The sequence below is a fragment of the Gallinula chloropus genome, assembly GCF_964237585.1.
Source record: "Gallinula chloropus genome assembly, chromosome: 14".
In the NCBI taxonomy this organism is placed as follows: domain Eukaryota; kingdom Metazoa; phylum Chordata; class Aves; order Gruiformes; family Rallidae; genus Gallinula; species Gallinula chloropus.
In genome coordinates, this window is record NC_140099.1 from 18,077,638 (window position 1) to 18,092,198 (window position 14,561).

At 47.8% G+C, this 14,561-nt stretch overlaps 1 protein-coding gene across 1 annotated transcript in view; it reads left to right on the forward strand.

Moving 5' to 3' along the window:
- Nucleotides 1-3,875: 3,875 nt before the first annotated feature.
- PRIMA1 (proline rich membrane anchor 1) overlaps nucleotides 3,876-14,561 on the forward strand; it is a gene marked incomplete at both ends in the record, with an annotated part of 49,717 nt that continues 39,031 nt past the window's right edge. The window contains 2 exons of the mRNA XM_084270660.1: nucleotides 3,876-3,968; nucleotides 10,046-10,196. Coding sequence (XP_084126786.1) covers nucleotides 3,876-3,968; nucleotides 10,046-10,196 — 244 coding nt within the window. The remainder of the gene's footprint in view (nucleotides 3,969-10,045; nucleotides 10,197-14,561) is intronic.

The window sequence follows — 14,561 nt, forward strand, 5'->3', positions numbered from 1 at the left end:
CTCAAAACCAAAGATCAGTCTGAGAGAGACAGTGCCTTTGGGCTGCAGGAGGCTTTGAAATCTCAGTGCTGAGATGTTTTCTGTTTGTGTTTTGGCCAGTGTTTCACCAGGTCAGCCAGCCTCCTTCAGTTCATTGACTCGCATCCAGAAATGTCATTAGCAAAAAAAGCTTAAGTGGGTTCTTCCTATCCCAGGCCTGACTGACCACAAAGCCCAAGAAGTGTTTGCCTTCGCTTCCTCTGCCACTGGCTCCCGCTAAGAGCCCAGTCCTGTGTATCAGAAGACACAGGGACAAATTCTACCTAAAGTCAGACTGGTAAATATCTATTGATTTTAATGAAGCTTCGACAAATCAACCTGGAAAAAAGCCTTCTCCCATGCCCTCGGAATGTTTGAGTACCTGTTGTAAACTCCATCTATACTGACACAATAAATAACTTCTCAGAGTCCATTATAACCCTCACGTTTATACAGCTAATCAGTGCTGCAGACCTTCCTAATGTTTCCTGAGTAGCTGCTGTATTGGAGTGTTAATCATGATTGTTCTGATTATCAGCAACTGCTTAAAAAAACACCCCAACAAAGCAACAAAACAAAACCCACAAAGCAAACAAGATACATAATCTGATAAACCAAAGACAGGAGGGGAAAAGACTAGTGATCATCATTCTACTGAGTGTGAATATTCTATACTTAAATTTGTTGGCTGCTTGAATGATGCTGTTTGTGAACTAGTGTTCTGAAAATAAAACAAAAAATATTTTCAAACAGCTTAAGGTGATTTTTGGGGTTTTTTTTGAGCTGTTAGCATTTATTTTTATGAGGTATTTTTCATCTCCAGAGCACTGAGCCAGAACATGGAGCTGTATTGATCACACCAGGAAAGGATCTGGCATTGCTCCTAATTTCTTTGATGTCCTGAACACATCTTGGGAGGCAGGACCCCCATTACTGTCTCTGCCACCAAACACACTGCTGCCTTCAGGTAGCTGGATGTGGCCATGCTGTTTTGACAGGCATGAATCCTTAAAAAATGTGTCCAAGGTGGCAGAGGAAGTTGTGGCTGCTACTGGGAGTACAACCCGGGCAATCCTGGCCCTGGTTCAGGGCTCGAAGCCCCAGCCAATATCCACCTCAGCACTTGAGTTTTGTGACTGCTGCTGACAAGTCATCGTGTTCTTCCTCACACAAGTCCTGGTGCTACAAAACACTTAATGTGCTATTAAGTGAAACATTCCAAGCCTCTCACTGATTCAGGGCCTGCAGTCTTAACAAGCACCATATCATTTATTTCCCTTGTAAGTAGAAAAAATTCCTGGGCTCTATTTTCTCTCTATAGAAACTACAGAATAGAAGTCAATGTAATTAATGAAATGCAGTGGTATCATGTGGACAAGAATAGGGCCCTTTCTTTAGCCATTCAGTCGAATGGGAAATATGCCTGTGTGTGGACCACATGACTGGGGCCAAAGACTGGTTTTAATAGCTACACAGTCCAATCATTTCCCCAAGGGAACTATCAATTACCAGTGCAAAGTATAAAAGATACTGATTACCTGGGCCAAACTCTGCTCTTGCTTGTGTCAGAACAATATCCCTGATTGCACTTGCTTCTGTGTGACTGGGGGTCGAGTTTGGCTCCGTGTCCTCAGTTCCCTGGGTTGTCTTTGAACCACACGAACAACACTTCGAGGTGGCTGCTTGGGCAACTGCTAATAGCAGGGAAATCCACAGCTCTTCTGACATTCAGGTATTGTAAATACTGAAAGAAAAGAAATCTGTGTTGTTGTTTGGGGGTTTTCTTTTGGCGTACAACGCCTAAAGCCTTATCTCTCATTCTGTCAGGAACCAAGAACTCTATATATACAGATGGTGCAATTTATTATGTTCTGTACTGTGACCAAGTGCTGAAATACCTTCAGGAAATCACCAGAAAGCCTGAAAAGCTTTGCTGTCTCTTGTGACTCCAGCTCACTAAAACTATAATTGAATGAGCACAATATATTAAGCACTGCATGTTACACACTAGACTTACAGAAAAGGTCTCCATCTTTTTCGCCATCATTACAGAAAACATAGTTGCTGTACAATTGCTGCCTATATCTAAGGTAGTCATGTCTGTGTGTCTCTCTATTCTGCCCTTACAAGGCCACAAGATGGGGATTTACAAATAAATGTCTAGCCACAATGGGTCTACTTCAACTCAGGTTCAAGTCCATTAAATTCCACTACCCTGTTCTCATTTGTAAGATGTTGCTGGGCCTGACAGTCCTGACACTTAAAACCAGTGCCTGTTGGGTCTGGAATGAATGGAGGTATGTTGGCATAACAGTGGTTTGAAGAGAATTTGAGCCCTGAATCATGCGAGAAGTTAATGTATTTCCATTCCTACTTCCCTGAGTGGGTGCCAAAACCACCAAAACTGCCCCCCCCCCCCCCCTAAAATCAGTATCCTCAAACTTACTCATCTCTGGGTATTAAGCATAAACTCTGAGTCCAACATTTTGTTAAAACCCATTTGCTTACTGCATTCAAAACACTAACAGGACCTCAGTGCCACTAACCCCACAGCAGACATCTACGGGCATCCTGATACACCAAGTCCAACTGGCAGTAAGGGCCACCATTCAAAGAGCAGTTGTTTTGCTCACTGACTGCTTCACAGGAAGCAAAGCCATCTTCAGCCTCGAAATTCTCCTCCTCGTCTTTGAATTTCTCCCGTTTCCTCTTTGCAGGGGGCCGGGCTGCGGTGCCTTTATAGCAGGGGATTCTTTGCCGGCTCGCCCCACAACGGCTGTTGAGCATCCCCAGGGGCTTTGTTATTACGTAGAAACATAAACGCCACGAGGCGTCTTCCTTATCACATCCCACAGGCACCGGGCTGGGGACACAGAGCCGTCAACTCCCGCCTGTCACAGGACCACCCCTCGCATCATTCTGGGGCATAAAACAACCCACCAACCCCACCGACTCAAAAAGCACCTGGCTGCATATTCGGAGGCGACTCCGCCACCATACGGGGGTGCCGGCTGACCTCTCGCCTCCCCCTTGGCGTCGCCCCGCTCCCGGTTGCGGTGAGGGCTCGGGAGGCGCCGTCCCCACCCCCCCCCCCCGAGCCCTCCGCAGCTCCCCGAGTCGCCCCGGGGGCCGCCCCCGCCCTGGGCCAGCCTCGCCGGGGCCGAGCGGAGGAAGGCAGCCCTCGGGAAGAGCCCGGGCGGGGAGGGAGAGCCGAGAGCAGCCGAGCGCGCAAGGGACTGCCTCGATGGGCTTGAAAAATCACTGCAGCAACGGCGGCGGGCAGGGGGGAGATGCGATCTCCCGGCTGCGCTGCCACGCCACTCTCCCCGCAGGCTCCGGCAGCACCCCCGGCAGTACCCGTCCCTTCTACCCCCGCGCCCAGCTCCAAACTTTTTCCGCGGCCGCTTCCCACCCCTCACCCTCCCCGGGGTATGAGGGAGCCCCGGGTTAAGCGGTGAGCGCCGGCCGGGGAGCCCCCGGCGCGGATAGGCTGCCGGCAGCAGCCGGCGAAGCATCCCGGGGAGGGGGAGCCGGGGAGGGGGAGCCGGAGGGGTGGGCAGGGAGGGAGGGAGGCGGGCAGGGCGGGGGTGGAGGCATGTCTCCCCGCTAAGGGAGCCGGGACTTGCAGAGTGCTGGGTTTTCCCGACCACCCTTTCCCCTCCCCACCCGCCCATCTCCCTGCCTCCCTCCCCCCCCCCTCCTCCCTCCCTCCTTCCATCCCTCCCTCCCCTCCAGAATTAAAGTTGGGACAGTCGCGCTCCGGGGATGGGTGCGAGCCACCGCCTCTGCTGCCGGCTCGCTCTGCTCCCTTCCCAGGTCGCCCGGAGCCTGCGCCCCCGCCCGCCCGCCCAGGAGGGATGCTGCTCCGGGAGCTGTTGGGGCTGCTCCGCTGCTGCTGGCCCTCCCTGCTGCTGCACTGTGCCCTCCACCCGCTCTGGGGCTCCGTCCAGGTAGGGCCGCCCGAGCCTGCCCGGAGCTGCGCCGCTCCCGCACGCCCACATGGAAAGAGCGGGGGGCGGGCGGCAGGCAGAGACCCCCCGGCAGTGCGGGGGGTGGGTGGGGGGGAAAGGGGCGCTGCTGCAGGCGGGTGGTGGCGGGGCGGTGGTCGCGCTGGCGGCCCCCGGAGCAGGGAGAGCTGTTGCTCTTCTCGGCGCGGTCCCTCCCTTGTCGGCTGCTGCGGGACGGCGGGTGCGAGGGGCGGGCGGCCGGCGCCGCTCCCCCGGGAGCGCTGAACTCCGGCTGAGAGCGAGATGGAGTTGACTTTCTTCGGGGCGCCGGCAGCCGCTGTAGGTGGCAAGATGCACGGGAAGAAGCGGGGCAGGGGAGCGGTGCTCCGGCTGGCTCATTTTAGGCGGTGTTTTCCTGTGGGGTTTGGGTGTTGTTGCGAATTGAGGGCTCTCCGGTGAAAGGGCTGAATCAGCTTTTGCCAACTCGGACGCGGTGGTGTTGTGTGACCTTGATTGTAACGTGGGGTGGCCAGCAAGGTGGGCTGGGAGGAATTAGCGTGCGGTGAGGGAAAGCACCCATCCAGCCAGGAGGAGCGGAGCGGCAGCAAAGCTCGGCTCAAATGCGTCACTTTGATATGTTAAAGTTTATTTATAATATATGTCTTCCGAGGAGCGATTGATGAGCCAGCCGAGTGCTGTTCGAGAGCAGAACAATCGCAGTTTCTTTCTTGGAGAAAACACAGTGGAGACTCCGCATCTTTTACTCCCTGTTCGAAACTTGGTGACTCCCAAGAGATTAAACAGAGATGTTGTTTGTTTTAGCATCGTGTCTCTTGCCCTGAATGACAAAGAGGATTTGTGCCCCTTACTGGTTAAGATGAATGGAAACACAACAAAAACAACCTCCCTGAAACCAATTCCGCCCCCTCCTCCATAAAAATTTCTGCCAGCACTACCTTCCTGTTGTCCTGCTCAAGTATTCAGGTAGTTAAACATTAAGTTAAAACTGTAACTGCATTTTTCAGGGGAGCACCATTGTGTGAAAAGAGATGCCTTCTGAAAAATCTCTCCTGTTATCAGTCAATCAAGCAGAAAAAAATAAACCCCAAACTTCCATCAACATCTTTCTGGCAAACTACTCAGGTGATCTAAGCTGATCTTTCAAAAATAATTACCTATATAAGAATTGAAACAGGCTCTGAGAAATGCAAAAGCCAAGGGGCCTTGCCTTTCCTTGCAATAATTTCTAAGTTTTATTATCCCATTCTTCATCTGTACTTGTGCTATTACCTGCTGTTCTATTTGAGGGTGGTTAATAAATCTGCTCATACTCAAGCTTTTTTCCAGCTCTCCCCAAACTAGGAGGTACCTAAGGCTCCTTCCCTACCAATGGGAAGGGCAGGTGTGGAGTGCTCACCAGCATGCCAGCCTTCCTGTGACAGAGATTCCCTCATCTTCCCATGACTCTTTTCCCCATGTTGAGTCATAATCCTTGCTCTTATCTTTAAAGTCTCACAAACCATACTCTCCTTGACGAATCCAGTAACGTCCCATCATTTACTCCCCCCACTCCATCTATAGCAGCTATCATCTCACATCTATTCTCCCAGCCCCTCTTCACCCATTCGCCCATGTGATGACTTAGGGGTGGCATGGCCTTCCCTCCCACACCCTTGCATTCATTCCTCAGGCCCTGCCTTGAGGCACTTAAGAGAATCAGTCAGATGCTAATCAGAGGAGCATTAATTTTATTAAAAAAGCCTCACAAACAAAACCAAACCATAATCCGCTGCTTAGCATCGTAGCCAGTACTGTGACAAGAAGGAAGGGATAATTCTGTCTGAGGCTTTTGGCATAATTAAAAAAAAAAGTGTAATAAAAAATAGCAGGGTCACGTTTTTTCTGGTTTCATAAACATGGATCTGGATTAACTCTGATGTGAATTATGCAGAGCCACCCTGGGATTTACGCAGCAGTGTTGCGATCTCGTATCTGTAGACTGCTTCTAAGAGACAAAGCTCTTGCCATATCAGCAGGCTTTTAGAGGGCTCTCTGCCTTTTCAGTCAACTGCACATTTCAAGCTTTCCTCCTTTTACCTGATTCAAAAAGTCACAAGAGAGCCACCCTCCAGGGACTGTATTAATCCTTTTTTCCCATCCCACTCTGTAGAGCATGCTGATGGACTGCTGCAACCCCATGGGACTCTACTGAAATACTAAACAGCTCTGACCACATGCAGATTTATTCTTCCACTCTGTGCAAAGCAGGACTAGGACCGCTTTTTCGGAAGGAAATCTTGGATTAAAAAGAAATACGTGACAGGCACAAACTTCCACAGAGAGAATGGAAAAGGAAACCACCAATTACCACTTTCTGTTTGCTTTTCCCTGGACATTTGTGGATCAGATTTTAATTGTCACAAATATTTAATCTTTTTTTCAAAGCATGTTCCCATCAAATGCAAAAATCCATAAAGTCAACTCTTTTTGCCTTTTCAGAGCAGAGCAAAAAATGCATCAGTTTGAAGTCCAGACAACATGTGTGTCCAAACTGGCCAACTGCTGAGTGCATTAAGAAAACCTCATGCCAAATAAGCGACCAAGTTGTAGGCAGCCTGAGGAGAGATACATCTTCATAGAACCTCCAGCACCTGGCTGGAAGGTGCAAAAGTAACAACTAGGGAGCAAACTCTATGTGGTCCATGGCTGGAGATGACTCCTTGCCAAGGCAACCTCTGTGCCACGAGCTGCTTGGCAATCTGGCAGGTGTCTGGTCAGTCATTACCTGCAAAGTGCTTCCAAAGCCGTTCTGGGGCCATGGTAGTCACCAGCATAACAAACAAGCGGTGAAGTTTGAGGCTGGACTCCAATTAGCTGACCTGGCCAGAGAAAGATGAGGCTCTTTCAACGCTCCTTTTCTCTCCTGCCATCCCCTGCAAGGGCAGCTTACCTTGAATTGCAGACAGTAAAAAAGAAACATGGAGTAATTTATTTCATCATCCTCCGCCAGAGCAAGATTGTTCCCTAAAGCATATTCTCTAGTGATTTGTTCTGCTTACCTTTAGAAGACACAAGTAATAGCCTTCATTCCTTTCATGAGAAGACTAATACAGTTGGACTTTTTTTCCTTGAAGAGGAGCCAAATGTCTTTTCTATTTCTCTCCTCGAGGCCCTCAACCTCAATTTGTGTCTTTCCTTTTTCCTGCCAGATTTCAGCCAACTTGTGATATCTTTGTTATTTTAAACTAACCCTCTAAGACAAACCCCTGGCAAGGAAGTATCCGTGTTCCTACAGGTATCTTCTAACAACCAGGCATTTTGCTGAGTGACAAGAGAAGGGAAGCAGGTGATAAAGCCCATGCTTTTAAATGTCAATTCGTTCCCGACTGTTTAAAAATGATGGTGTGGCATTTCAATAAAGGTTCAGACAGAGGCATCAAGAGACAAAGCAACTTGTTTTTTTACCTTTATTTTTTTAATAACACTTTAAAAGTACACAGGAGCAGGGAGTAGCTGGGCATGTATAGGGTTAATCTTGTCTGCAAAGTAATTGAGAAAAATACCCACTGGTTTCTGAGGACACTCTATTACCAGCCTAAGGTAGGAGAGCCTCCAGGGATTTAAAAGCAGTCAATAGTTCTAAAAAAAGACTGAGCAAGCCTTTGGTTCTGGTTGATATTAAGTTAGAGCAATAAGTCAATGTAGCTTTTCCATAGCAGCACTGTCTTCAGACTTAGATGCACAAGGCTGCTTCTGGTCTGCAAATGAAGCTGGCTCCTAGTCTGCTCAATGTTACTCTGCCCTGTCTCCGTCCTCTCCTGTTGTGCTGGCTCCCAAGAGACTGGCTCCCAACTGGCTCTCACTGCAGTGACCAGTAGGATTCAGTAACCAGGGAACTAGGTAGGGAATGGTAGTTGCAGTGAGGAGTTCATACTTGCTTTCTGAACAGCTTCAAGGGCTAGTGGGGGGATGCTGCCCCACCTCTGCTGTTAGCACTGTCAATGTCACAGCAGTACAGCTAGGAGGTACCCCAGGTGTGCCACCCATGGAGTGGGTGCTTTTCCTACTGGGCTTCTCTTAGAGACACCCTAACACCCAACCTGGCACATGAAGAGCATTGGAAGAGCGGAAGCAGTATGGAGGATATGCTGCTGCCCGTGATCACTTAATTTAAAATAAATAAGCCTGCTTAGCAGGCAGATTTATTACCAGTCATGAGGGATTACGAAGCCGAGTCACTTTGATTCATTAGAGCGTTCAGAGAGTTTGTGTAAGTTCCTGGAAGCTGTCTGGGATGGTCTTTAACCATCCTCTTGCCCTTACCTGATGGTGAAGGGGAAAGTTGGAAAGCTCTTGTGCTGAATTTGTTTTCCCCTATGTTTGGTAATAGATTTTGACAAGCTGTTTAAATAGCTGAGCCTTCTGACTTCTGCTGTGCCGAGCCATCCTTCCAACTCAGCTACGCATAACCTCTTCTATTCTTTCCTCTGTCTCTGTAATATTTAATCAACAAAGCCCTACCTCCATTTCCCTGAGGCCAGAGTAATGCATCTTTCTGCATTTAGAAACCTCCTACGCATGTGAACATGTCCTTTGTGCAGTGATGTTGTTTTAATTAGCCGCATCTCTCTCTTTGGCCAGAAATACATGAAATGACTGTGTGCAGCTTTCCTGCAGCCAAGAGGCAGCACAGCACCCTTGGTGCCCAGCTGTGGGTGGAGGGAGAAGCTCTCTGGCCATGCTGGGGGCTAGGCAAGGGCTGAAAGGGGAGAGGAGACAGGCTGTGACTGTAGCTGGCAGGGGAAGGGAAGCAGAGCTTGGGCAAGAGAGAGGAGGGGGGGAAGGAGGCAACCCTGGATGACCCTGGGGATAAGCAGAGAGGCAGAAAAGGCCTGCTTAAAACAGGTCAGAAAGCATGGCATGAGATGTCCTCTTTATAAAGACCAACATGTCATGGAAAAGAGCTAATTGAAGAAGATGATGTTAGGCCAAAGACACAAGCTGCCCCAGGTGGTCTCCTGATCCTAGGTTCAAAGTGCTTGGTAAATAACATGCTTATTCACCTTCTAGGCTTTGTCTCCTTAAAATTGTATCAAATATTTTCCATCCAAGTATCAGTCCATTCAAAGAGAGCTGGCTTAGAGACATCTGAAGTTAACACCTCTCAGAAGTTCCTGCAATGTTTGGCAAATTTCCTTTTATTAGGGAATTACTCCTCTCCATTTTGTAGCATTAGATTGGGAATTTTACTGAATATTCCTTAAATTCCTAGTCATACAACTATTAATGATTATAAGAAAAACATGCTGTTGATAAATGGTATTTGTCATGGCTAGATCAAGTAATGGAATATATTGTATACCAGTCCTGGGTAAATCATTGTCCATGGCCAAGCAATGCCTACACTTGGGCTCTGCAAAGTCTCACCTTCAGCTCTATTACTAGCCAACATTGCAGGTCACAGGGTCTACAAGTCACAGTGTGTGGCATTTCCATTTTGACTGTGTCATTGTGGTCAGTAGATGAGTAAATTGGGGGCCTCTGCTTCTCCTGGTGAGAAGCGAAACACTTCATGAAGTGCTCTCTGAACATCCAAGCAAGGGTGGACAAAGCAGAGGAGAGATCTCCTTTGGCTTTCAGTTCTGACAGAAGGAAAATGAATGTAATCCTGACCCTAACTGTCTTGTCATTTTTATTACCTCTCTTTGGCTTGCAGCAGCCACCCTGTGAATAATGCATGCTGCTAGATGGCTTTCCTAAGGAAAGAAGGCTTACGCAATCGTATTGCCTGCCACTACCCGCCTTCTCCTTACCCAGTAAGAACTCAGAAACTGGCAGGCCATTTTCAACCAAATTTGACAGAGAGAAAGAGGTTTTGAAGTTACCATGTTATGTAAAAAGATGAGAAATGGGAACTTGTAGGGAAGAGACTTCCTTGTAGTGGCCTTAGTGAGGAACATGAGCCTGGTTCACACTGCGGGTCTGAGGTGTTGCTTGGGTTCTCGGATCTGAGAAACGCATTGATGGAAAACCAGTTTTCACCATTTCTGCTGCTCATGCAATGACTTGTCTCTTCACAGATTACTCGGGGTGAACCCCAGAAGTCATGCTCCAAACCTGTAGCAGACAAAGTCACAGAGAGCTGCCAGGAAATTTGCCAGTGCAGGCCACCTCCACCGTTACCACCGCCTCCTCCACCTCCACCACCCCCAAGGTTGCTAGTGGTGCCAAGTAAGTAGCTACTGGTATGGTTTTGATGCACTGAGGAAGGGCAAAGTGACATGGACCCCTGGACATACAGAAGGAGAAAGGACGTGGAAGAGGGCACAGCTAGCTCGTTTGTCATTTTCCACTTAGCAAATGGAGGAAAAAATGTTCTCAGTAGAGATGGAGATCTGTTTTCTGATCAGTGAATAATGCTTGGCTTTTGGAGGAAAGCCAGAGAAATTCCCTCCTTTCATTGTATTGTATCTGGCTCCCTAGCTTTAAATGGTTCCCTGATGCCCTAGCCGTGGGAAATGCTTTCCTACAGAGACGTAGCGCTGTGCTTCACGTGAGTTGCATCACTTCCTCTGTCCTCAGGCGTGCAGCTTTGGGGTCAGGGTGCTCCGGGGCAAATTAATTTATAAGCAGGCAAACAATTCAAACACTCTGCCTAGACCATCCTGCAGGTTTGGCTGTCTTCAAGACACCTAATCTCTCCTGGTTTCCATAGCAGTGAGCCAGGCTCATTGGCTGTTAATTGCTTACGAGTGTAGCAAATGGCAGAGGCATGTCAGGAGTTAATGGCAAGTGAGTGGTTTCCCACTAATGTACATACAGGCAAAGCTCCATCTGTTTCTCTTCATACAAATGCTGGTTCCAAACCTTACCCAGCCCATCCAAGCCCCTCCTCATTTCCAGCTGTGCATCCCCACGTCCAGCACACCTATTGCCCGATGTTCCTGCTGGCTGGCTTAGCCAGCTTCCCTCCACATCACTGTTCCTGGGATCCCTGACACACAGACCATTGCAGGAGACTGCTCATTGTGCAGGTAGCCTCCAGATAGCTGGTCCCACAGCAGTGGGACAGACCTTGTCAGTACTACCTGTGCTGGCTCTGGGTGCAGGGCTGGGGGCTGAGCTCTGTACAGACACTTTTTGGGTCCCAGGTACTTGGTATTCCAGCAGATCTCCTTAATGCTTCTGTATTTTCGCAAATTTGTCTCTCCCTAAAAGGCTGCCTATTAATTCTTCTCCCTGCTTAGATAAACTCCCCTGGGAACAGTGTTGCAAAGTATATCCATTATTCTTCTCAGCATTTCCCCCAAAGGAAAAGAAATCATTAGGTAGCGTCATTTGGCTGTTTGTCTTTATCAGTGCCATCCCCAGATGTGCAGAAGACACAGAGAAGGCATCTGCACAGCTTTTAGCTGGATGGAGGGCAGGCAGCATTTTGCAGTGTGTTTTCTGCCAGGAGCATGCTTTGTGTTTGTGCCACGCTGCAGAAATTTAAGGCAGAGGTGGGGGGGGATGAGGGGGGAGGAATCCAAACAAAAATCAAACTAGTGAAACACTTGGGAAAGGAAAGACAACTTGGAAAACAGAGATGGAGGGTTTCAATAGCAGGAAAAATCTCTTTCAATGTTCAGGGAAATGTCATTGCCAGTAATATTGAAATTCCCTTGATCTCTGTCTCACAGTCAGAAAATAAGGCACTCTGCTTTTGTTTTCTTGCACCCCGGGTACCCGTTGTCCCAAGAGAGCTGCTCTTACCCCCATGGGAAGCAGTAGAGCAGCATCAGCACAGGGACCAGCCTGGCTGCTCAGCTGTGCCAAGAGGAGAGCACCGCTGCCAGGTTGCTTCCCCTCCCCGGGCTGCTGTCAGGCAGCTGGTCTGAGGGTGTGGATTTGTCTCCTGTGAAGTGAGAAGGGAATCATATCAGGAAAAAAAAAACAAAACTAAAAATCTGTCACACATTGCAAAAAGAGGAAAGAGAAATTAAACGGGCCTGTGGCTGGGATAGCCTGATGCTTACTCAGGCTGGATTGCCAGGTGCTAACCCAGTTCTGCAAATGAGCTATATAAATCCAGATGACTAATATTTAAACAAGCTATTTCATTTCAAATGCAATATAAAAAAAAAAAAAAGATTACACATTGCTTTCACCAATAAGCTTTAGAGTAGCAATCAAGTAGCTCATCTTGAAAGATGCTTTCATTATTATCAGCCGTCTAGGCACTGTGATTTAGCCCACGTGTACAGCAATCCCCGTCCTTGTGAGAATGAGCAAGCCTCATGGTTAAATATTGATGCTATAGACACTGCTTTTAAACAGCATTCAGAGGAGAGGGCAGCAGAGGGACAAGACAAGCTATTATTAAGTGGTTGATGCTAGACTTGCACTTTGCACTTTTTAAGTGATTAAAGTTAAGTACTGGAAAGACCTCTGCAAAAAAGCAGCAGCCCGGGAGCTGCGAGTGTTTTAACGTTGCAAAGTACCGTGTCTGCACCATGAAATACTTCATAAAGAAGCTGGCATGGCTCTTAGAGCTTTGGGAGCCACCAAAGGCTGCAGCCTCCTAGGTACTGTCCTTAAAAGTTCTTGCAACCAAACTGAATGTTGCTGGAGGTTTAGATCATCTCTACATCCTCCTAAAACAGCTGCTGTGGTTTGGCCCTGATGATTAAAGCCATTAGGTATAAAATCCCTGTCCATCCAGTTACTACAGATGCTGACAGCTCAGTTATTAGCTAAATGAAATCATCTAGTGTGCTTTTGACATGTCCTGCCTGGACTTGTGCTGCTGCTATGGAAAAGCAGAGAAGCCTCTTTGTGTCCTCTCCATCAATCCAACCTGAATGTTCTGCAAACCCTTAGAATCATTTTGGTTTGAAAAGAGCTTTTAAGGTCATTGAATCCAACTACCTAATGCTACCCAGTCCACCACTAAACCACGTCCCGAAGCAACACATCTACATGTCATTTAAATCCCTACTTGAATGTATGGCTTGGGTAACTGTGAGTAGCTGAATCACTGTCTGCAAGGTTTTTATTGTGGTTGAGGACAACTGAGGACTTTGAGGAACAATTACAGTCCATTTAGTGTGGCTTTAGCTATGTCAATATTGACAGGTTGATCTAAATCTTCAGCACTGCTTCCTGCAGGTAAATTTACACAAAATCTCTTCAATATTGTGAATTCTGGAATTCTGGTAAATACTGGTAAACTTTGTGAGCTAATTCCCTCCACAGAAAATGAGTAAAATCAGACACAACTTGGCAGTCAGTCTAAATACATGAGCAGTGGAAGAAACACCAACTTTCGAGGCTTTAGGAGGCACCTCATTTTTATAGTTGTGTATTTACTGCAGCACTGCTTGGGGTGTGTTTCAGTGCACCCTGAAGGGTAGCACTTGTTCAACCATAGGAATGTGGGAAATTGGATTAGATCACGGGGCCCATATATTTTCAAACATGGATTACAAAATTACAGACTGGTGAATTCAGATAATAATTCTGCCACCTGAACTCCAGACCCCAGGAAGGAAAGCAGAGACTGATTTTGTCCTCCTTCAGCTGAGACCCCAGGCCTCCCTTCTCATGTTTCCAACTCCTTCACACAGTCTGCTGGTGTTTCCCATGTCCCTTCTAACTGTTGTTCTTGCCTTCACTGCATCTGCTCTGCAGCTGACGTGGGGTATTCCCCCACAGCAGCATATCCTTGTGCCTCCTCCTCTCTAAGGGGGACTCTGGCCCAGTGAATCCGTCTGCTTTATGGTACCTAAGTGAAGGGTAGGGGCAGCCACGCTGGTCCCTGTGGATGTTGTTTCTCTCAATACTGCTAGCTCAGCCTTGTGTCTTTCTGTGAAGTGGGACATGTGGATCTTCCCCTTTTCAGTTTTGAGTTTCCAGAGCTTCATTTGAGGTGCAGTTTGTTGGCATCCCCCTGAGATACTGCTGCCTTGTTCAGCATAGACATGTACCTTACTGAGAGCCTTCAAGGAGAGGGGCTCCAGACGGTGTTAGAAGTAACTGGGATAGTGGGGGCTGTCAGGAGACATGGTCACTGAGCCAGTTGGCGGTCTGGCTTATTGATGTTTCCACAGTAACTTTCCTCATGCAAGCAGCAGCCTGCTCTTTAACCCATGCCTAGAAAACTGCTTATTGATGAAGTGAAGGGAAGGCTCATGAGGCTCTGAGGGGCCTAAGGCCAACGAAGCTTAGATGCTGACAGCAAAGGAAGGAAGAACTTTCAGTGAAATTGAGTGTGTTCCCTAGACAAGGCTGAAATGACCTAGAGGAGATAAAGAAGCTCAGAACCTGGCCTTTAATTGTTTCTTTTTTCCCACCATCTGCTTTCTTCCTTGTCTCTGGATTTCAGCCAGGACTAAGACAAGGTGGATGGAGTGCTTATTTAGGCAGCATTTCTAACCCAGCTTCACAGACCCATGAGATCAAGCTAGTTCAAATGATGTTGACCCTTCAAAATCTAAAACACTGCTGTTGTCAACCCTTAAATACTTTGTGAACACACAGATTTCTCCAGGGGCATTGCAAAGAAGAAAGGACTTTTGTTTGGAAGTAGAAACTAGGCTTTCAAAAGAGGAAAAG